The sequence below is a fragment of the Pomacea canaliculata genome, linkage group LG9 (genome assembly GCF_003073045.1).
Source record: "Pomacea canaliculata isolate SZHN2017 linkage group LG9, ASM307304v1, whole genome shotgun sequence".
NCBI classification, from domain to species: domain Eukaryota; kingdom Metazoa; phylum Mollusca; class Gastropoda; order Architaenioglossa; family Ampullariidae; genus Pomacea; species Pomacea canaliculata.
Window position 1 is genome coordinate 3,869,079 of NC_037598.1, and position 22,711 is coordinate 3,891,789.

The following is a 22,711-nucleotide window of genomic DNA, read 5'->3' on the forward strand; positions in this document are numbered from 1 at the left end:
TTATGCTGTTTTGTATTAATCGCAGATTAATAAATTCTACTGAACCTCACTTGCAGTCGTGTCCTCACGAAAGATTGTTTAAACTCTGCAGTGTTGCTTGTAAATAAAGCAGACTGAATCTCTCTGCAGAGTATTTTGTGATGACAGAATAATAATGGTTCAAATACATTATACGTTTAAACCTGTGAAGAATGCATAAACATCTTGTGATAAATTCAACAATATGCTTTGTTCCTCATTCTCCTGATAATTACAAAACAAGAAGACTGTGAACTGCATCACATGTTTTATTTGCTTAATATTGAGAAGCTTCATTTGATGTTTTGTCAGAGTGAATTGATTTTAACAGTAAAAATTAGCAATACAGGCCACTGGGTGTAGTGAATTCTTAAAAACGCTGTATAATCAGAATTAAGAAATAAAGGAAAGACCAGATCATATATAAGGCAACAAGATTTAAATTGTGCAAATCCCACATCATACCAAGTTAATCAGTTCTTTTCCAAATATTCTCATTTCCCCATGCTTAGAGTAACATGGATCCTCAGTCAAAGTGAAGAAAAAGAGACAAAAAGCTGGGATGTTGATACATGTCACTTTGATCAGCGAGTTTTGAAGAAGAACTAATTTACATGTAGTATGGAAAGTAATTTGCATCGCAATTATTTTGATCATAAAGAAACATTATTATCACAAGACAAAAGAAATGTCAAACGAATTTCAGCGCTCACTTCATATTCAAAAAGGTATATCAGATACAAATTTACTGGTTTTCTCACAATCAGAATGCATTCATATTTTTATAACTTTGTAAATAAGACTACTGTTTTGTAAAAAAAGAAGTAAAGCTTATATGACAATGTTGTAAATAAATAGCTAATAGTTGTGATAATAATAACAACAACTACTGTGTGTTTGTGTGTGTGTGTGTGTGTGTAAATAATATATGGATAAGGAATGTAGACCTAAAGATGTTTAGACAGATTTTCGAAACATTTCGAAACATTTTCGAAACGGAATCACATTCTTTTTCTATACTTAAGTTGTTTAAACAATTTTCAATTTTTGTCCTTAAGCTTAACGTTTTTACAATTTGTTTTATTTTAACCTTTTGTTTCAAATTTACACAGAAAATTTAATGTTCATTGTCCTGGGTTGAATGAGGTTCTTTACTGTAGGTGGACGTGGTACTCTACACCACGAAGACTGTCAGACACAGTCCTGCGACCAACATGTACACCAGCAACCACATGCTTACTCCAGCTGCCCCGCCGTTGTTTTGAAGGACTGTAGATAAGATTCAATGCTTTACTAGTTCACCAACAATTGTGCACCTGTTAAAAATCTTTTAGCCGGCAGGTAAATGTGAATTTATTTCAAATTTGTGATAATAATTCAAACGAAGAATATTAACAAATTAAAGTAGATAAAGGATAAATTCTGTCAGTAATACCCAAATAAAATTAAAATTAGCAAGTAGGTTTTGTCTCTATAGATATAAGAGGTGTAAGGACAGACAAAAAGTCAGAAGCAGGCACCCAAACGGATGTATACGCAGCTGACACTTGTATCACATTCAGTGCCAATACTGGCTTCTGTCAAACAAAAGATTTATAATAATAAAGTTTTTGCTGCGTTGTCTGTGCTTTATGAATCCTTTTTTGAACGATCTGATGAGTACTGATCCCTTAGTACATCTTTTATTAGCGTGTAATGATAGACATTTGCTCATATTTCTGCAGCAGTTCCAGAGAAACCACCTCCTAGATTATCTACGGTCATAATGACTTATAAGTCCTAGAAAATCCAACAGAACGTCTGTGAGGTTTTTGTTAAACTGAACGCAGAATATATTTAAATAAAATGTAATGTTAATAAATGATTTACTTTTCGTATGCGTTATAGTACTCTTATAGAATCTACTATTACGAGTTAACTCCCCTTTAACATGACATCATTAAAATGATTAAATACAATTTTACTTGAACGGAGATATAACCTTCTTTTTAAAGCTTCTAGCACATGCTGAGCCACTTATCAAATACTTTATTCATAAACAACTTAGTACAAAGATACGAAATAGTGTTAATCCAATTATAAAAACATTTCACGAGTATTAAAACGCATAAATAAGATCATAAAATTTGTAAGTATGCATTTAAATGCTCGTTTTTTTTAAAGAGACTATTAACTTGAATTTGATTGCTAGGAACAAAATAAAGTTGTTTTTAGAAAACAGTGCCGAAAAGAATATATGGTTGTTGATATGTATCCTTTTAGTCTTTCAGTCTTTAATAGATATAACATTTAAGTGGTTTAAAATCAGATGCTAGCTGTACCTTCGAATTTTCAAGGCATCAACATGCTAAATTTTCAAAAATAATTATTATTTAAACCAGAATTATTGTAAACTTGATAAGTGTTAGCACCTAGAACTTTAAAACTCTAGATGAGATATGCTTGTCTTTCATAACTTTTTCTAAATGTGGTAATAAAAAGGTGTGAATTCCAAGCACTCTAAATTCTGGTGAAAAAAGTAGTCTGCAAAGAAATTTACGATTTTTTCGTAAACAAAATTTCTTTGTATAATATGGGATAATTTATTTATTTCCCTCCTGTTTTGATTGTCCTATCTGTCTTATTCCCTATCACGTGTATTCTACTTGTATGTGTGTTTTTGCTTGTTTATATGTTTATCTGTTTATTTGTTTCCTGGCTCATGGGTCATTGTCTAGATTGGATTGTATGTAATGCGTAAAAATTGTTGAACTGTGTATTTCAAGTATGATTCTAGATCGATAATATGAAAGCCACCCCACTGAAAGACTTCGTACATATTACGATCAAGGTCATTAAATTGTAAGAAGCGGGAGAAAGCATTTTGAAATAAGTTACATAGATTGTTAAGATCAAGAAACAAGGCAAAAGAGCAGAAATAGTTTTAGCTAAAGTGCCTGTCGTTAACACAGAAAGGGAAAAGGGATGAAGTTCGTTTGTACTTGTATGCATGGTCAGAAAAGAAGATTTTTTTCTATAATTTTTAACGAATTCCTAGCATTATTAATGAGAAATTATTATCAAGATAATAGTTTATATTACTTATGCCATTTTTCTCTTAGATCAGTTAATAAGTAAGGGAAAATAAAGGTTCAGCTCAGAAAATGTACAATTTATCGTTATTGAGTCGAAGTATATCGATTTTTCTAAACATTAACAATTTTAAACATGAATTATAAGTCAATCTTAACGACTTAACTGCACACAGTGTCTCCATCTTGGCCCTGGTAACCTTGAGGACATTCACAGACTCCATTAGGTGTGGCGCTACACAGACCATCGCCGTCACACGATCCTCTACTGGCTGCGGTGTTTGTGGTGCAGCTGCCGCCTAATTTATTTGGCATTACATCTGTAAACAAATATCAGACGAGGGTCTGTTGACAAACAAATACATTATAAGGCCGCTATAGCCAACATAAAAAGTTGGATGTGCGTACATATCTGTGTGTAAATAGTCTCTGCATAAGAAATGCAAGTGCGTGCGTGCGTGCGTGCGTGCGTGCGTGCGTGCGTGCGTGCGTGCGTGCGTGCGTGTGTGTGTGTTTGTTTTAGACTCAAGAGCTCTTATCTGTATTTAAACCTGCATATTTGAATTTTGATTCTAGATAAACAATCTACAAGGCACCCGCTGTAACAAATTGTACATATTAAGATCAAGGTAAATAAAATTTGTCAGCTTACTACATCCAGTGTCGCCGTCATTGCCCTTATGTCCTCGAGGACATTGACAGACTCCATTTGTTGTAGTGCTACACACGGCCTTGTCTCCACAAGTACCCTTGTTGCCTGCTGTGTCTGTCTTACAGAGACCACCGACTCTGTTTGGCATGATGCCTGTACACAAGTATCACACAAGTATCAGCAAGCGCAAGCTCTAAGATATTCACATTCAAAGCATCAGGTTTGCATGTTTATTCACATATAGATATATACACATATTACATGAACATTTTGATCTGATGCTATCAAGAAATTATGGAGCGCGATGAAGGGGAATCTGTCACAATAACTTTTAACGAGTTCAAGTCATCAACTACTATTTTACACCCTTTAAGTCATCAAGACAAGGCTACATCATTGGTTGTATAACAACGGATTTCTTATGTATGAGCTAACGGCTTAGAACTTTGTAACAAAATGTGTAACCTAACTTTATTTTCTTTTTATTTTCTATTCTCTATTTTATATTTGGCTTGCTGTGCATTATTTTATTAACTATTTGCTGTTTCGTGTGTTTAATTATTTGGCTTTAAATAGGGTCACGTTCCCTCTTGGCGCCACAAAATAAATTGACTGATCAAGACACTAGACATAAGCGAGACCAGCCTCCTCCACCCATCACCACAAAGACAAACATTGTCTAATTGTCCTTTCACATAGTTTTAAAAATCGTGTTCTTGATTTTAAAACATTTATAAAACTTTTGTACGTTCACTAATTTTCGATATATTTATTCATATTGTGAGTACATATAAACATTTTTAATGCTGATGTCTACCATTTTCTTTTCCTTGTACTCCTCCCCACTTATGTTTAGCAACGAAGACACAATTGACAACAGCAAGGGAGACACATTACGTCAAGAGGGAGACAACAGTTGGCAGTTTTTATAGGACTGTCTCATTTCGCAATAATCTCTCTTTTAATCTTTGTCGCTCCATCCTCTTCCTGCATATGTGCATGTGTTCGCGCTTGTGTTTCTGTCGTTTGGATTTAATTTTCATATTTTCTATTCATGTTCTCTCAAACTACGCTGTCAACATTTGCTTACGTACGTGACTCATGTTGGAATTTTTTTTCATAGTACTGTTTGATCTTGAGTTATAAGACACGTCGTAAAGAGTAGAAAATAAATATCAAAATTAAACAGGTTTCCGATCAACGCTGAAGGACCAAGCGTGGCCTGTGCTCATCCAGCAATCGCAACGAACCTTTTTTAGTTTATCATTTTTCACGCAGCTTCGAGTTAAAAATTCAATGCGCTCTTAAATCCACAAAAATTTACTTCGAAGCTTGTTATACGAACACCTGTAAAACGGAATGTTAAACATCAACTCACTGCAGCCTCCACCTACAATGCCGACGTAGCCATCTTTACAAACACACTTGCCACTGCTGGTTGCAGAGCACACTGCGTTTGTATCTGTGCAGCTTCCTTTGGTGTTCTCTGAGGTAGCTGTACAAGATCCTCCAATTGTATTTGCACCAGCCGCATCTGAAACATTAAATTTGCGTAAAACCTCCTTCTTTCCTCAGGCCATAACATAATTACAAGGAAAGTCTCTTTTGTGGTACAGTCAGACCTCGATAAGTCGAACTCAATGGGACCCGAAAAAAAATTCGACTTACGGAGTTTTCGAGTTAGGGAAAATGGAGTAATAGGCGCTGGTATTTGGCCGGGAACTTATAATTAATACGATATAGGGAGGTTTTCAAGTTAGGAAAGGTCGACTTATCCAGGTCCGACTATAACAGGAGAAACCAAAAGCTAACTTCCTACTGTCGTAGTCGTTTGTTATCTAGACCCAGTGGGTGCTACTTTATCTTTGTGGCCTTAGTGCTAAAAGAGAAAAGAATATTAATGAGCAATAGCATTAATCAGAGTAAAATAGAAAGAACAGAGTGTGTAAAGAGAGGACGAAAAGATTGAAAGGATGAAGTAGACAGAACACTAAGTTTTCCAATTCAACTCGAAATTTGTTTCGTATACACATATTCGATGCAGATTACAGTGAATATTAAAACGATTATAGAAAAATCAAGCAATTATTTTTTATTTGAAGACATCCCACAGGTAGTAGCATTTACGCAGTTTTCGTATAACAGGTTACGATCAAGTTTTCTGTGTATGCATCTAAATATACTCTTATTACAGTATCTATGTAACGAAACAATAAAATTAAATACAGCTGTATTTCTTTCTATCATTAAGTGAGCAAAATTGATAGTGGCAGGGTCACCTGTGTAATGGTATACGTAAGCATGAAAATAGTAAGCTTTCAATTTCATACCGCATGTTCCTGCTTCAACAAGGTTGTGGCCGTCGTTACAAGCACACACCCCTTCAGTACAAGCGGCATTGGCGATGCATGTAGTTGTTCCTGACTTGCAGTCTGCCCCAGGCTGTCTACCGGTTGGCCCTGAAATATCATTCAAGTATTTGATTATTCTTGACATGGTCTTTATTCATTCAGTGATTTAATGTGCTCTCTTCATGCTTAATATACACACTATTTATATTAAATCTTTATGATCTCTTTAAAGGAATGCTTGCAATCATTTTTATCAAACTGTTGGACACATTCATTTCCAACATTCAGGGATTTTAAAGAGCAACCACACAGTCAAACAGACAAAGAGATGTGTAGATGTCATCAAGGACATCATGTCAAAGGAGGGGTGAAGGTCTTAAACAATTAAGAGCCGCCAAGTATTTTCCAGAAGCTTGAAAGGCGATCTTCTTGCTGTTCTTAAGTCGCTAGAGAAATTCTTTCTTAGCGGCAAATATATTTAAATATTCACGTTGATATCAATTACTGAGTAACAAACTTGTGAAATGTGCATCAAACAGCAGCATTGTGTTATGAAAGATAAGTGAAGACCACGCCATTGGAGAACATACTCTGTTGTCTTGTCTCGAGGTCGATGATGACGATGAGGAGAAAGACGACGATGTCGATTGCGATTATTACACAGAATAATATTTAAAAGTAAAAGAGTTGCTCGATAATTAAAACATGGGGAGAATCAAATAATAATCAGTTTGAATGATTTATAAAAAGCCAATAAAAAATTAGTTGAAGTATTTTCAAACTAAGCAATCGAGTGGGTTTGTTTTTGTTTTTGCTTTGATTTGTTTTGTTTTTGTTAAATTTCTGCACATCACATGGAACCTACTTATAGTGAAATTGTGCTTTGAGCCATGGTTGTCTTAAATAAAATTAATTGGCATTGTGAAACATTGTTTGAACATAAATATTTCACTATAGAAAAGAGTATCAGATGAATCCCTCTTTGAATGCAATAAAATTATGTTTCAAAATATTTGATGTAAAATATTTTATAAGCGTAAAATAAAAACTATGCATACCACAGAGACCACTTGCAGCGGTGTAATCTGTACCACAAGAGCATACTTTAGGACTACCTTGACAAAAGGCACCGTTCACGCACAAATTCTGTGTCCCATCACAAGTTTTTCCGACCTTAATTACTGTTTGGAAAAAATAGAAAAATATAATTTTTGACATACCATATAAGCTGTCGCGAACAAATTAAGTAATTTTGTAGTTTATAAATTTAAATTTGAGAAGCACACCAAGATCTCTGTTTGATAAGAACTGTCTAAACTTCCGTCTGTTCAGAAGTGAAACTAGTAACTTATTATGCACTTTTTTCTAACATAACCTAAAATGTCCTGATTTGATTTTCTTAAAAGCCTTCTTCTCAAAGAAGATCTGTATTTCTCTACTTTCTTATGGCCCACTAAGAAATTCGCGAGATAGTACAGACTTCCCAGAACACGTTTAATCCTCATTATTTAAATATGGTTTATTCCAGGAATAAATGTAATAACAGTATATCCTTGATATGAAACATGCGTGAGATTTATAAAAATGTACTTTCAAGTATGTTCGGTCCAACTAATTTTTTGTTTTTTGGGGGTTTTTTTTTGTTTGTTTGTTTGTTTGTTTGTTTGTTTGTTTGTTTCATAAACAAATTGATCAATCACTGGGATTTATTACAAATCAAAGAAGACAGCACAAGTATAGAAACTTAAAGAAGGCCTAAATTTACCGGACCTCACGATCGTGGAAATAGAAGATTATTCTACAAATATACTGCTGATAAATAATCCGTGCATCAAACCAAACTCGGAACATTCAAAACCTGCTGTTCAGAAATGTATTTGTTTCTTTACAAAATTTAAAGTTGCTAAGAAGAGAAACTATTTAAAATTGCCAGAAAATGCTCCTGAATTTTGCTATGAAAGACTTCTTGATATGGTTACATGTCTATGCTTATAAAACGGTTATATGCGGTAAGAGACTTTCTCAAACACATCTTTTGACCTTTCTATTTTTGGTGTTTGACGAGGCTAAAGATCAATGATTACTCATTCAAGATATATGTGGTGCATCGAATGTCATATTGTACAAGCAATTACAATGATAGCAAGAAAAATGAATGCAAATTGTCTGATTCCGATATGCTAATATTCATCTATATGTTATCCCTCTTTGAGATGAAATACGATGCACTAGCAAGAAATTTAGTAACAGTAACTTACAGCATCTTTTAGCAATAACATCACAGGTCAGCTCTATATTTGTCCCCGAGATGTCAACACAGGTATCTGTACTGTCACAGGCTTCATTCAAAAGTTTTTCTGCTCCTTGTGCTGCGTGATTAAAAATATGTAATACATCAGGGTCATATATGTACGTGTATATGTACAAGCATCCTCGCGGTAGCACATAACTGAACGAGAACAAAAAAAGAGGAAAAGAACGAAAGAAAGAAAAAAAGCAGAAAAACCAAGCAAAGATGAATAGAAAGATAAAATGTCACTTGGGAGGTAACGTGGCACGTGGAGTATGAAGTATCTTTTCAAGCTGTCAAAAGGTAATGGTTAGATCAGTAGTTCAGAGTTTCCATACAACCACTTTACTGTGACATCAGTAAAACTAAAATTCTTAAGCTTTGTGTTCCCGAAAATTTGTCTCTATATCTCTTTATAGGGATTCTATTTATCAAGAACGGGGCTTCTACTTTATTTTTCTTAGTACAAACAATCAGGTACTAACTCATAGAACAATAAACAAAATAAACAAATTTGCAAGAGACCCACCTGTCACAAAGGTTTGCAAGGTAATAATCGTTGTTAGTACCAAGAAGTTCATTTTCACTTTTAGCTCCGATTACCCTTGTTGTCGGCCTCTCAACGTTGGGCGTGGGCCCCTCTTATATACCTGTCTTCTTAGCAACAGAACCGCCCAGTATACATGGTCTCCCTGTCTTGGAATACACCTCTTCCCATTGGACACAGTAGTTCACTATCGAGCATTTTGATAAGCTGTGGGGTTAAACACTTACCTTAAACAAGCTCAAACTAAAGACTCCTCCTCCACCCAATCATTTTAGCCACGTAGTTCTTCCTGAGGATAATAATGAAGTTTTGTGACTTTCCATTTCTGCCTTTGTTTCTGCTAAAGGTAACTTGGAGCAAAGCCCATTTTAGTGATTTACTAGTTAAAAAAGCACTTGCTCTTAAACTGAGTCACCTTGGTCAAGTAGTTGTTTTCACAATTGACTAGAGTTCCCTTTCTCGCTAATCGTTACAAAGAAATAATAAGAATTAGCGAAATTACTAAAAAGGATCTCTTTTTGGGTACCCTAAAGAGACACCATACTCTATGTATCTAAGAAAATGCATTTGGAAGACAGAGTTCAACAACTGTCTTTCTCTGTCTCTGACCTTTCTTAATAAACCAGGTACATATATCCTGGATGGAAATGGGCAACAGGAAACCGACGAGCGTTAGCTGTCAGGTGAAGATTATCACCATAACTCCCAGGCACCTAAAAGAGATCTAGAAAATAAAAGTTACATTATCTATTACGGTATCTGTCTTTAGATATATATTTATATATATATATCCCATGTTTTAATTTTAAAATAGTATTTCGTGTGTTCCTAACTTTATTTTCGCAAAAAATGAAGACTGATTGAGATTGAGTGGACAAAGTATAGTATTATAATATATTATCATAAAACTCTTAAAAGACGGCTAAACAAAGAGTTTATCAAAACTTCCTCGTATATGGTTGAGACCACGGGTAGAAGTACCATATTAACAATGAAAACTCAAAAACAACACCAAACTATTTGCCAGTATTGCTGGTAGTACCATCAGGAAAATTTCAGACATTAGTGTAGAACTGTAATAAATAATCGCACGACATTCTCCCCCAGGCTGCAATACTCTTGGGGCGGAAGTACACAAGGCGTTCACTGGATACGTGAGGTAGAACTTGACAGTTGTAGTGAAGGAGATTAACAGTTTATGATAGCAGGAGGATTAGGACAAGTAGAGGAGAGTTTTATGGCAACAAGAATGCAAATATGTGAGGTCGTGATGTCAGATCCAGTTCGGTACATCTCATTTCTTTGGGGTCACCACCTAATTTTAGTCACAATTATTAATGTCATCCAGGAGGGAAAAAGAGGTAGAATGTGTAAAAATTATATAATGTAAAACTAAACCTTCGTCAATAAAGTCACATGTAGCTGATGGCTTACAAGTGCTGATAACATCGCAGGCTAGCAATGCTATACTACCTGTAGTATATAGCAGCGTGTTCACACACGTGTCTAAGTCCGTGGTACTGTAGGTTGCTTTTGTTATTGGCAGTCACAAATATAACTGCATCTTTTATACCTGGTTTGGAAATCTATACTTGTCAAGTTTAGCCAGTATTTTACAATCCTTACTGTGTTATGTGTTGTGGGTACCGAACGATCTCATATGATTGAGAGTTCTAGTGTCTACACACATAAATTTTTTCATGGAAAATATGTCAACTTTTCTGTCCCTGAAAGTTCTGAAAGTCCCAGTTTGCAGAAGAATGTAACAGAATACTTAGAGCATGGGTAGCACAGAATGTACAAGGATTCTCGTTACCGAACTTACACATTGTTTTAATAGCTGCGCTACTTTTTCATTTCCATCTTTTTATAATTGTTTTCGATTCCTTGTAGATGCCTTCATTTTTTTTTAAAGACATGATTTTTTTCTCTGTATGTTAATTTCTAATCCAAAATCTTTTGATAAGTGTTCTAGGTTTGAAATTTGATTTTGAAGATTTATTATTATCAGTGGTAGTAGTAAGTGGGAATTTATAAAGCGCAGTATGTCAGCCAAAGATGTAGAACAAAATCCCAAAACAGTAACAAAGGTGTAGAACAAAATACAAAATAGTAACAAAGATGTAGAACAAAATCACAAAATAGTAACAAAGGTGTAGAACAAAATCACAAAACAGTAACGTAACAAAGATGTAGAACAAAATCACAAAACAGTAACAAAGATGTAGAACAAAATCCCAAAACAGTAACAAAGGTGTAGAACAAAATACAAAATAGTAACAAAGATGTAGAACAAAATCACAAAATAGTAACAAAGGTGTAGAACAAAATCACAAAACAATAACGTAACAAAGATGTAGAACAAAATCACAAAACAGTAACAAAGATGTAGAACAAAATCACAAAACAGTAACAAAGATGTAGAACAAAATCACAAAACAGTAACAAAGATGTAGAACAAAATCACAAAACAGTAACAAAGATGTAGAACAAAATCACAAAACAATAACGTAACAAAGATGTAGAACAAGTTAATAAATAATAAAAAAGATGTAGAAGAACAACGCGAGACTCGCTACGTTCCGGCAGTAAAGTGTGATCACTGTAGATGTCACGGTAACGACTCCAGAAAATAAGTTTAGTGACATCAGGAAAATATTGGGACGATATTGAGTAATCTTGAGAATATGAAGAAATGTTATTTTATGAAACTGCTAGAGGGTGATAATCACTTCAGTTTATTCACTGCAGCTCAGGGTCGCTGGCAAAGCGAGTGAAGAGGGCGGAATGAAATCCAGCCAACATATCAAACAGTTCGCACTTCAAAATAACATGATATACATTGTATACATTATATACATTATATACATTGTATACATTGTGTACATTATATGCATTATATACCGTCCTGTTGCAGACCAGATGAGGAAGAAAACGCAGCAAAAGCACACGTACACATGAAGGTCCAACAATTCAAATCGAAGCACGACGACAAAACAAAATCAAGGAGAGACCATCCTGTTAGGCGAAGGGACAGAAATTTCAAACGTTCCAATGTAGATGTAGTTAAAATAACGGAAATATCGTCAGAATTATCAAGAAAGGAACTATATTGTCGGAACAGAGGTGTAGAGAGGTTGTGTGTGCGTGTGTGTGCGCGCGCGCTCAGATATTTGTATGTTTAATTTACAAAGGAAGGTTTTTGTTTTGCTTCAGATACTGCAAATCACTTTGAAATGTCTTTAAAATGCCATCTTTTCTTATCAGTATACCAATCCAAATAGTGACCACCCACCCCAATTCACACTCCCCTCATTTCACCACATACTCATTTTATTTATTTATTTTTGCCAATTCCGTTGAGCAAAGGTATGGACTGATCCAATGACAAAAACGTTGGAGTGTAAAACCTTTACTTTATGGCTAAAGACAGACTCGTTGATAATCCCGAAGAGTAGCAACTTTCTAGCGCCAGTATTATAGCCGCTCCCCAGCCTTTATTTACCCTTGTCACCTAAATAACTGCCTATGGCTTTCTTAAATGCATCAGCTTCAAACCCGTCGCTCTTGTTTGCTTTTACTGACCGTAGCGAAAAAACACGTAATGCGACGAAACAACAAAAAATGTCGAATTACATTTAAAGCAAGAGTCCTTATGAATGCATTGATCTAACTGTCAGTAGTAATATAGACATTTTGCATATTATAAAAGTATAGTAATAGAAAATCTCTTTTAAAAAAAAATTAAACTTTATCATGAATCATTTTCAGAAAAAATGTATATTGATGAATATTGTTATCCAAAAATATTATAAATAAAAAGTTATTATCGAAAAGTCAAGAAGTTTATATTATTTTAATAATGTCATTTGGACAAGTATATTCTTTTCATTCAAATTTTGCAACTTGACCAGAAAATAATAATTATTATTATGTTGTTCTTATTATTATTGTTGTTCTTATTATTATTGTTGTTCTTCTTCTTCTTCTTATTATTATATTATTATTATTATTATTATTATTCGCATATTCCTGCTTGCGTCAAGATTAATGCGCTCTGAAACAAATCAACATACACACCTATACAAAAGCAGACATACATATATTAGTGTAAAGTATTTTAAAAATTCATAAAATTAAATAATTTAGTTTTTTAGTTTTTATTTTAATAAATATATCGTTAGCAGATGTTCTAATTGCTGTAAAATTTGCATCAGTAAATATTTATATTTAAATATTTGCTATGTTCTAATTTTCACCTAATAATAATGTGCTAGCTAAGTATGTTAACAAACCTCTTATTAAAGCAGGTAGAATGTATTTTATACTTGTGCTACACGCGACCCCTATAAGTATGACAGTGAGAAATACGAGGACGATGACAATGATATTTATAGCATTGAGCGTGTGTCAGGCATAAGTACCTATACAATGAAACTGCTAAGAGTACACTTCTTGCTGCCTACAGAAAATCTGGATATCTCTTACAATAGTCAAACAATAGAAATCGCGGCTTGTGGAGAGGCAGCCTTATTTTCTGAAGTGCAAAAGCGATAGTTCAGTCAACACTTTAAACTTTCGTAAATCTTGGAAAAACTTCGTCTGCCCTAGAATGCTGCGATGTAGAACCTAGTCTCATGAAATTTTACAGCTAAGTATGCCACAGTGTTGTATACAAATACATTGTAACCTCTAAGCGTAAAACCAGTTATTTGTTGGAGTGTGAGAAAGCGGTGTTTTTCCTCTCTTCTTGTGCTTCTTTTCCTACTTTGTTATTTTTATCAATTCAAATTTTTTCCGTGCAAATTTAAATGCATTAAATAAATGATATAAATCATCGTTTCTTAAACACATCTGTCTTAATTTCACTTTATTTTGAATGTCTCAGCTTGTGCTTCACGGCCACTTTAACCATCTGTATTAAGCAGTGTAAACTATATTTGAAAAAAATGCTTTGTCAACGAATTATTTTATATTCGAAGTAAATGTAACAAGTTCACTTTGACAACTGAACAAGTCTGCGTAGCAGACTTTATTTTTATAAGATTAAACCATAGCGATACCAAGGTTTCACTAATTAAGTAACCTCCGACAAAGCTGTGCTAAAAGTCTGTTCATTGTGCAGTAGTTTGTACCAGTAAGGTCAGTAAGGTGAATTTTAAACACATTAACCTACATAGTATAAGGTTTTATACTCCCCTATACTCTTGAAGATCTTGACTATTGTGTTTATTACAAATAGTAGCAAAAGTTTGGATACATTTTCCAAGAAGACATAACGTTTTGCTCCATTTTTTGAAATAGGAAATGTAAGATAAGTGGACGAAGTTAGCGACCAAGAAGAGAAATTATAAGGCAAGATATAATTACATTCCATACACTTTCACACTTTGCTTACCTTTAAAAGTTAGATCCATAATCGAAGAAAAATAAACAATCAAATAATTAGTTCCAAACCTGCCGATATTCGCGGGACGGAAAATACTCCTTCTCACTTGTACTTGTAGTGATCTCCCTTTTATATTACGACCTCATTTTTCTGCAGGTGACTTTATACACATTTCATGAAAAAATAGTTTAGAAAAATAAGCTGCAGTTGTTGCTGTCTAATAATCACAACCAATTTCCTTTTAAACCGTTTATTGCCTTATCAGAAAGTCCTATCTCAGTTATTGTTTCTTGTTCTTTGGCTAAACAGAAGTTCTTCATAAACTATTTTGCAGAAGCTTTTTTTCTAGATTGTGTGGAATTTATACATTTTTACCACATTTCAAAAAAAAGCTATAGACAAAATATTTTTTTTTTATTATCCAAAGTCCTAAAATGCTAGGTAGTGAAAATTATAATTATACAATAATAATGAAGTCTAAACAATTATTTTAAAGATAGATTTGAAAATGTTGCATGTTGCCAGCTACAATTAAAATCAGTATAGCTGATACAGAATTGAATAATCACTTAAAAGTTTCAAACAAATAAGGAATGAAAGGAGATAAAACTATTACCTTACAATTCTTATACTACATTTCTCTTAATTAGATGATTTAAATTTATTTCTAATAGTCAAAGTCGCTCTTTAGACGATCATAATTCATTTATTTTGAAGAAAGGTCACGAACAGGAAGTCTAGGTAAAATAACCAGGTAATTAGACCTTGAAGATTTTCACATCTTTCTTGTAGATTTAACGCAAGGACAACTGAATATATTGAACCTTACCTGGATTTTAGGACTGAAAGTCTGCTCCAGGGGAAGTGACTTCTCCAAACTAAACTCGATGGTATGTTAATGAATTACTTCCCTTCGACAAAAAAAAAATCTCTAAAAACTTAGTTGATATGAGGTTTGAAACTGTGTAAAAAAAATCAAAACTTGCATCACGTAGTTGTATTTCAGCTATAAATCTCTACATAACAAAACAGTTGTAGTCATTTTGCTTCTATTTAGCTGTTCTCTATCTCCAAACACAAACACGATAACTTTTTTCTCCTTGCGCCTCTTCAACGTTTTGACTTGGAAATCTGTCCGCCTTCGATGCCTTAGTGTGACCAATTCTCAGTGTTGTCCATAGGAATGGGAATCCCATGGGAATCCCATGGGAAACGTCCCATGGGATGGGATGGGATGGGACAGCACACATTTGTATTTTCCATGGTAGTCGATACTTGATATTGCAAAATAAATTTACTGTTATTTCATTCATCAAGGATTTAAATCTTTCCTCTGAATCATCTATTGTGTATGTGAAGTAGCAGGAATTATAGAACAAAAGCCGAAAAGTGGTTTTCAGTGTTGTCCATAGGATTGTTAATACCATGGGAATCCCATGGGAAACATCCCGTGGGATGGGACGGGATGGGACAGGCATAAATTGCCATGGGATGGGATGGGACGGGATAGAAAAATATGTCCCATGGACAACCCTGCCAATTCTATTTGCTGTCATTTGTCAATAGAGGAATTCTTGACCATCTATGTAATTAGAATTTTCTCTGTATAATCTACACGTGGCGTCAGGCACGACGTCTCCACACTTGATGCCATTTTAATCAGAATTTATTCATTGTTTCTTCTTTCGTTTTTTGTTTTTCTTCAATCAAGCAAAACCTATGTTGAAAGCAATACAACACTTTAAGATGGCCTATCTTGATTACAAATTTCATGGACCTACTCATGTAAAACATCAACATGTGTGTTTTCATCACTGAATATTTTGGAATTTACCCCGTTTCACCTTCAGATTTCAACAATTAAAGTCTTTTTTTAATGTTTTATGACGAGGTCTCAAGTACTAAAACAACAATGTTACCAGCCGGGGCATCACAGCCTTGTCTGTAGTACAGATGAATGAAGTTTATTACTCAGATAAAATGTGATTCATTTATAAATAAGATAAACTTATTTATGAATAGACAAAATGTGTGAATGAATGGTCACAGAGACAGAAGCACCCAAAAAAATCTTGCAGTTACTTCAGTATGATTAGCAGCAACTTTTTTCCAAGCAAAGATACTGTAAAACGGGATGGACAAGTGGCATGCACGCATGAAGAAAACTCGAGAATACATTGTAGAGGCTTCATCGAGTGATATTTCAATTCAATATTTATGTTTCTTGAGATTATTACTTTCTAAAGGTTACATTACAAATCTCTCTAGTATAGCAGTTCAAGGAAGTTCAACTTTCGCGTAGGTAAAACACTCTTAATCTGCTCAGTAAGTACTGGAAAGAACATGGAGACCCCCAACATTCAGCACTTAAGTGTGCTGTGAGTGTGGTACCTACTCTGTCAACTACTCTTTATTTATCCTGACTTTACCTACTGGTAGTGTAGAAACAGATCGTTTGGCCTTAGAGTAAAGCCACAAAGAATAATAAAAGTGACATGAGGATACAATCTAAGCTTGTAAAACAAGTGGAATGGTTCGTCAAGTCCCTGGTTAATGACAATCAATGACATTTCCTTGACATCATAGAGACGAAGTAGATTGACTTCAGAGTTTTAGTTATATTCTTCTTTTCCTCCTGCTCTCTCTTTGTCTCTTTATCGACTCTCCTCCACCACCCCACCACCCACCCCCCGACAAACACATGCACGCAAATTTTAAAGGATGTAGATATTTATTTCAAATACATTAAAAGTATATTTGAGAGAGAATTCGTTTAAGAGCGAATATGTGTTGAGTCCGCTTTCTCCCGACTAAAGTGCTAACCACTCTGCTGAAACTGTAGTCAGACAGGAAAGACGCAAAACAACTATCTGAAGGGTCCTGTCGGTAAGATTATGGTATTATTTCACTTCAAGATCTTACAATAAGTTTATGTCATCGCTTGTGATAGCCCTTGCTACACCCATCGATCAGTTTCTAAGTGACGGGGAGTCGGAGGGAACACTAAGATTTCCTAGAAGGACACTTCGTTGGTGGTTGCTAGACACAGGTGATCCATATATCTCTCCTCATAAACACTCTCACACAACATATCTAAGCTGCAGGTGCAACATTTCACTTTTTATTGAGCTTTTGGAGAACAGATGAGAGCAGCCAAGACTGAAATCCAACCCTTTTCGATTCTATTGTTTGGAATTTTACAGCTAACTGCACTATGTGGTGGTTAACTGACAAAAACAGGCATACCTGAAACTCATTAACGATAATCACTAGTTTCGTACTTCTCATAAAACTGCATTTTATCCCTAGAATCTTTTAATCAAAACTGAATGCGTTGATGCGCGCGCGCGTGTGAGTGTGTGTGTGCGCGCGCGAGCTTTGTTGTAAGCTGTGCAATTTGACAAAATTTGTAGAAGTTTTCCATGTACGGGAAGGTCATACACTCATAGGTCTGGATCCACCGCTCTGTGCTCCATAAAATAAATCACGTACAACAAATTTTGACAACATGATCGTCTATCTTTATTTCTCCATCTCACACAGACACACACCCAGAAAGACACGTAGACAGACAAGCGATGCATGGCAGCCGGCAACACTGCCATGTTTATCTCTTTCACTTCCCTGTACCCTTATATGTCATCCCTACAAACAGTGAGCGGTGTCAGCCTAGCAGGCGAAGTGTCATCAACCAGACAACGCAAAGTACCCTGGTTATTATGCATTTTGCGCAGTATTAGCTTCGTGTAAATTTTCTTTGATTTTTATTTTCTAACCCCCCTTGAAAGAGCAGGAACTTTTACGAATTCGCATGCTTTTCAGTAGCCACCTCATTAGATTAAATTACTCATTAGATTTGTTGTGTTAATATAATGTTTGAATATATATTGACACAAATATAACCTCTTTCTTATTACTTCGATAGTCTGCTGTACTAGCTTCTCCAACTAACAATAATAGAGTTCCACAAGATCAGTGTCGAGGAATGTATATATCACAGTTTGATACTTCAACAACTCCGTGCTCTTTAAGTCAGTTCCTCTCTCTCTCTTTACTCACCCCTAAAGCCTAAAGTGACCATCACATAGGTAGGTAAAGGTGAAGACTTAATTAGTAGCCCATAACTTAGTAAGTGGTTCACTATTTCTAAAGTATGACGTGTTATAAAGCGGAGCCCAATGTTCTCCTTCTACTGTTACCTTCCCTAATATATAGGATAACTTCTTCTGGGACCGTAGTTGTCAAGCGACAGGAAGTCGTTTCCCCCAGGGCAAAATAAAAATCTCAAGAGTAGTATAGGCATGTTGTTTTCACCCCCTATTTGGGGAGCCGTTTTGGGGAGCCGTGACGTCACACCCGCCGGAAGTCGCACGGGGGCGGCCATCTTGCCGGAAGTGGCATGGAGACGGCCATTTTGATGAGGTCATATCCGTGGCGGCCATCTGTCGACCATCTTGCCGGAAGTCGCATGGGTGCGTCCATCTTGATGAGGTCAATCCGTGGCGGCCATCTTGTCGGCCATCTTGCCGGAAGTGGCATGGAGGTGCCATCTATGATGAGGTCACGAGCGTGGCGGCCATTTTGTCATACCCCCTCATCTTGTCATACCCGAGTGATGGTTGTTTTTTGTATTTTGTGGAAAGTATTGAAAGAGCCCATTTCGTCAAAGCTAGAAAAGTATAAACTTTAATAAACTTTGTCCACGACAGTCGCCACGAGGAGGCAGGGCTTTTGTTTGACTGGCAAAAATGTGTTTGACGCACAAAGAACAAGAAAAAACTTTATCACAGCTTTGAAATATCGCAGTCTAAACGGGAGCAGCAGTCTCAAATATCCAACGGTACGGTAGTCACCCCATCGGCAAGGACCTTCGCTTGATGTACAGATAGGACAAGGAGTTGCGGTGTTGTTGGTAGGTAAACATAGATTTACCATCTGTTTGAAACCCGGTGTTGCATCCACCGCTGGCTTGCTGTGTCTGTAAAACCTGTTTGAAATGGCTGTGGTCAAGTTGATTTTGGTATTTGTTTAGCCCTTGGTGCTGAGTTTTTGCGTGTCACCGAAACAAATGTAAGTTTTGCTGCAGAGAGCCACGATGCCATCGCCTGTGTACTCTGTTTAAACAAAGCCCGGTGTGCGTTGTCTCCGCGAGCGCGTTGGAGACAGGCAGGACAGGCAGAGGGGTCCCAGGTTGTGGTTTGTTTTGCTGTGCACAAAGTCTCGGTGATGTTGGTCGCATGCTTGTCCCGGGAACCATTGCGTGTTTCTTGAAAAAACTGTTGTTGCAATTCAGGACGGACGGGCATCTTCGAGCGAGGTGCGCCAAAGCCATGTACAGCGAGTCCGTGTCCATCTCGCACAGCTGAAAGTTGCTGCGGTCTACCGTACTTGTCCACGCAGTCGTAATAAAACTGAAGCATTCTCAGTTTGGCGTACTGGTAGACGAAATAGCCAATTGCAAGGGGAGGCCCCAGTTGATGTTCTTTTTGGCCATCTCTACCTCGTACAAGTCTTCGGTCAGTTCCGTCAGTTTTTGAAAGCGACTGTCGTTTATCAGTTTTTCACAGTCAGAGTCACCGACGTAGTAAATGTCGCAGTGCCTGGCGATGTTGGTGAGCGTCTTCCGTAAGCACTGTTGCCTACAGTTTGAACGTCGCTCAGAATGTTTTGGACGGACTCGCTGTCTCCTTGGCGTCGCGCGCTGGTGACCATGTCGCAAAGGCCTTAAGCAAGTTTGGGTTGGTATTCTATCACCAGGTAAACGGCACGTGACTATGAGACCATTGTCAAGATACCATTTTAACAAGGAGTCGCTAGTAAAACTTGTTGCCGACATAGCTGCGATGAGCGTTTTTGCTGGAACCGGTCACCACCGCTTAGTTATTTTTTCCGCGTACGCTCGCATGAAAGGACCAATGTCGGAGCGCGTGACATGAATGTTTTTGAAGATGGCGTCATCTCGCTAAAACCGTTCGCGCAACGCCTCGGGACGTGGAAGATCGCACTGCACCAGGCCGAACAACGTTTCGTCTTTCACGGCGGCTAAAATGTCGTTTTCGGTGGGATATCGTTGGAACTGTAGGAGGGGAGCTTTTTACAGCGTATAACGGTGGAGATTGGGGTGTCTTTTTTGTCTTTCCCATTTGCACTCCCACATTTCCTGCACAGCAAACACCGACGACGTTTTGTAAGTACGCGGTGATCTCGCGCGTTTTTCCCGCAACTCGACGAGTGCTTTTTGTTAAACGGTGATGACGCGACCGCGCGTGAGGGAGCAGTTTTCGTGTCGTGAAAAAGACAGCCGTGAAACTGATAGACGGTCTGCGTTTCCGAATGCCACCCATCGACGCGAATTCGCCTTTTTCCTATACTGTTTTTCTTGAATTAAATTTATGTCGAATGTGAATGTTTTTAGAAAAGCATGACCCACTCTAACCACTCGCGACTCTTTTGACCGTACACGTCTCTTTTTCCCCCTTGAAATTATTTTCTTTTTTACGGAATGATCGGGTGTTCGTCGGCATGTTTTGACATAAGGCCAGAGATACAAGGCGTTGGCATCGAAACCCTCTATGCTTTGTACGGGTTTGCTGATGTCGTTGCGAATAACGTGTGAGATTTTTCGTGATGGCGGTGAAAAATGATGGAGGGACCGCCTGTGATTGTCGCGAAGCAGCGAGTGGATGTCTTTCGTTTTGTCATCGAAAAGAGAAAAGTAGACGTCGGAAGGCAGAGTTTTGAAGAGATAGCGCAGGTGTGATGCCGGGGGCCGAAATAGCGTCTTCACCATGTCTACACCGAGAGTAGCGTAGAACGTGATCTGGTTGTCGAGCGCTTGCAGAAAAAGGCACAACGTCGAGGTTTTTGTAAGCCACATCGAAAATCTCGCAGCGACGTCATGTTGCGAGTCTCCCAGACCTGTGACAGTAGGCGTACTGCTCGTCTGTGATGTTGCTCTGTTTGAGTGTCGAATAAAACGCGGCGTGGGGTAGGGAGTTGCTGTTCTTGTAGTGTGTCGAGAGAGGTGACGTATTCGTAGGAAGAAACCTTTTTGTTTCTGTGACGTTGTAGGCAGCCAAGTAAATCTTTGCGTAACTAAATCCCGGCGCGAGAAAGTTGACCGACGTCTAGAAATTTCAGCTTTTGGGTGCAAATGCACAAAAATGCGTTGTGGCGCTTCACCACAAACTTAAAGGGTTTTTTGTCTCGTCAACATCGTCATCGTCTGCTCTCTTTTCGCAAGGACAAACCGGCGAACGAGGTAGGGTTTGATGACGTTGATGTCATATTTCCCGAGTTAAACCCTATGACCGGTAGTTGACGCAAGTAGTCGTCGTAATCGGGCTCTGAGGGCGGTGGGAATTTGAATACTATCAGGGGAGTTGTTTTGTTGTTGATCGACAGCATCTAGCTCTGTAAGCACGTCACTAAATCGCTCACATAATAAAAGATAAGACCGGTCCGAAATTTTTTTAGATGATCGACCATGCGATCGATCAAGTTTTGAGAGTCGCCGTCGCTGACGAAACAAACCGGCGATTAAATCAGGAACGTTACTGCTACGACACGGACAAGGGAACGTGTTGGGCTGTGTACGCGTGTTGTTGCTGTGGGGTTGGGAAGACTAGAGCGATCAAAATAAACTTCAAAATCAAAGGTGGCCTATACGGAAAAACAAACGACGTATCGACCGAAACCCGTGCGATTGTAAACTTTTCCAGGACGGAGGGTGTACCCTGATAGACCCCGCCTTGATACGTCTCTTTTACCTTATCACCTGACATGTCTTTTCGTGTCGCTCCATCATCCAATTTTTTTTCCAAAGTTTCCGCACTTGGACATTGAAACGCGTGTGTGAGCTTGTCGATGTCGATGATGTGCATGAAATGTTGCTTGTAATTAAAAGACGGAGAACGTCTGTAATACTTGTACGCGCTCCGCTGAGGGGGACGAGAATGGAGGAGACTGACTCTCATCAAACTGAAAAACATCGATATTTACTTTAAATTGTATCTTCTAAACTCGGCAGATCTAGCAGGGCTCACTCTGGAAAGTCAGAAAAAAAGCAGACGCGGAACCATTGGTTGAACAGTTCTCGCGCAGGGATCTGTAACGAGTGTGCGTTTGCGCCACGGTGTAATGCGAGGGCTCTAAAAAAACAAAGATTGTCACGGTACGCCTGTCTGTTGTGTTCGTCTGTTTGAAGTGTATGCAGGCTTTGTTATTTTGTATGTATTCGGGTAAAGCATCATCTGTACAACAACCGATAGACAAGTCGGCGATGGGTTGACATAAAAGGAGGTGGACATGATGGCCTCCACCGACACCTTACTGTCGGGACGTTCGTTTTGGGCGTGCTCCAACGCGTCCGTGGTCTGAACTTGATTGTACAA

General features: G+C 37.3%; 1 protein-coding gene across 1 annotated transcript; it reads right to left on the reverse strand.

Annotated features, from left to right (window-relative positions):
* Positions 1–279: 279 nt before the first annotated feature.
* On the reverse strand, positions 280–9,177 carry LOC112572432 (cell death abnormality protein 1-like). Its single transcript, XM_025252109.1, has 8 exons — positions 8,912–9,177; positions 8,351–8,461; positions 7,151–7,273; positions 6,072–6,200; positions 5,120–5,275; positions 3,742–3,894; positions 3,257–3,409; positions 280–1,287 (listed from the first exon to the last, which is right to left on the reverse strand). The coding sequence occupies exons 1-8, from the start codon at positions 8,961–8,963 to the stop codon at positions 1,193–1,195; spliced, it is 972 nt and encodes a 323-aa protein (XP_025107894.1). The 5' UTR covers positions 8,964–9,177; the 3' UTR covers positions 280–1,192.
* Between the last annotated feature and the right edge of the window lie 13,534 nt (positions 9,178–22,711).

Bases quoted from the DNA above. Each gene is read 5' to 3' on its own strand.
- LOC112572432 (XM_025252109.1), bottom strand. From the start codon at position 8,963: ATGAACTTCTTGGTACTAACAACGATTATTACCTTGCAAACCTTTGTG. The intron at 5,276-6,071 runs GTATGAAATTGA...TTAATGTTTCAG, and splicing joins TGTTGAAGCAGGAACATGCG to ATGCGGCTGGTGCAAATACA. The intron at 3,895-5,119 runs GTGAGTTGATGT...ACTTGTGTACAG, and splicing joins CATTGTAGGTGGAGGCTGCA to GCATCATGCCAAACAGAGTC.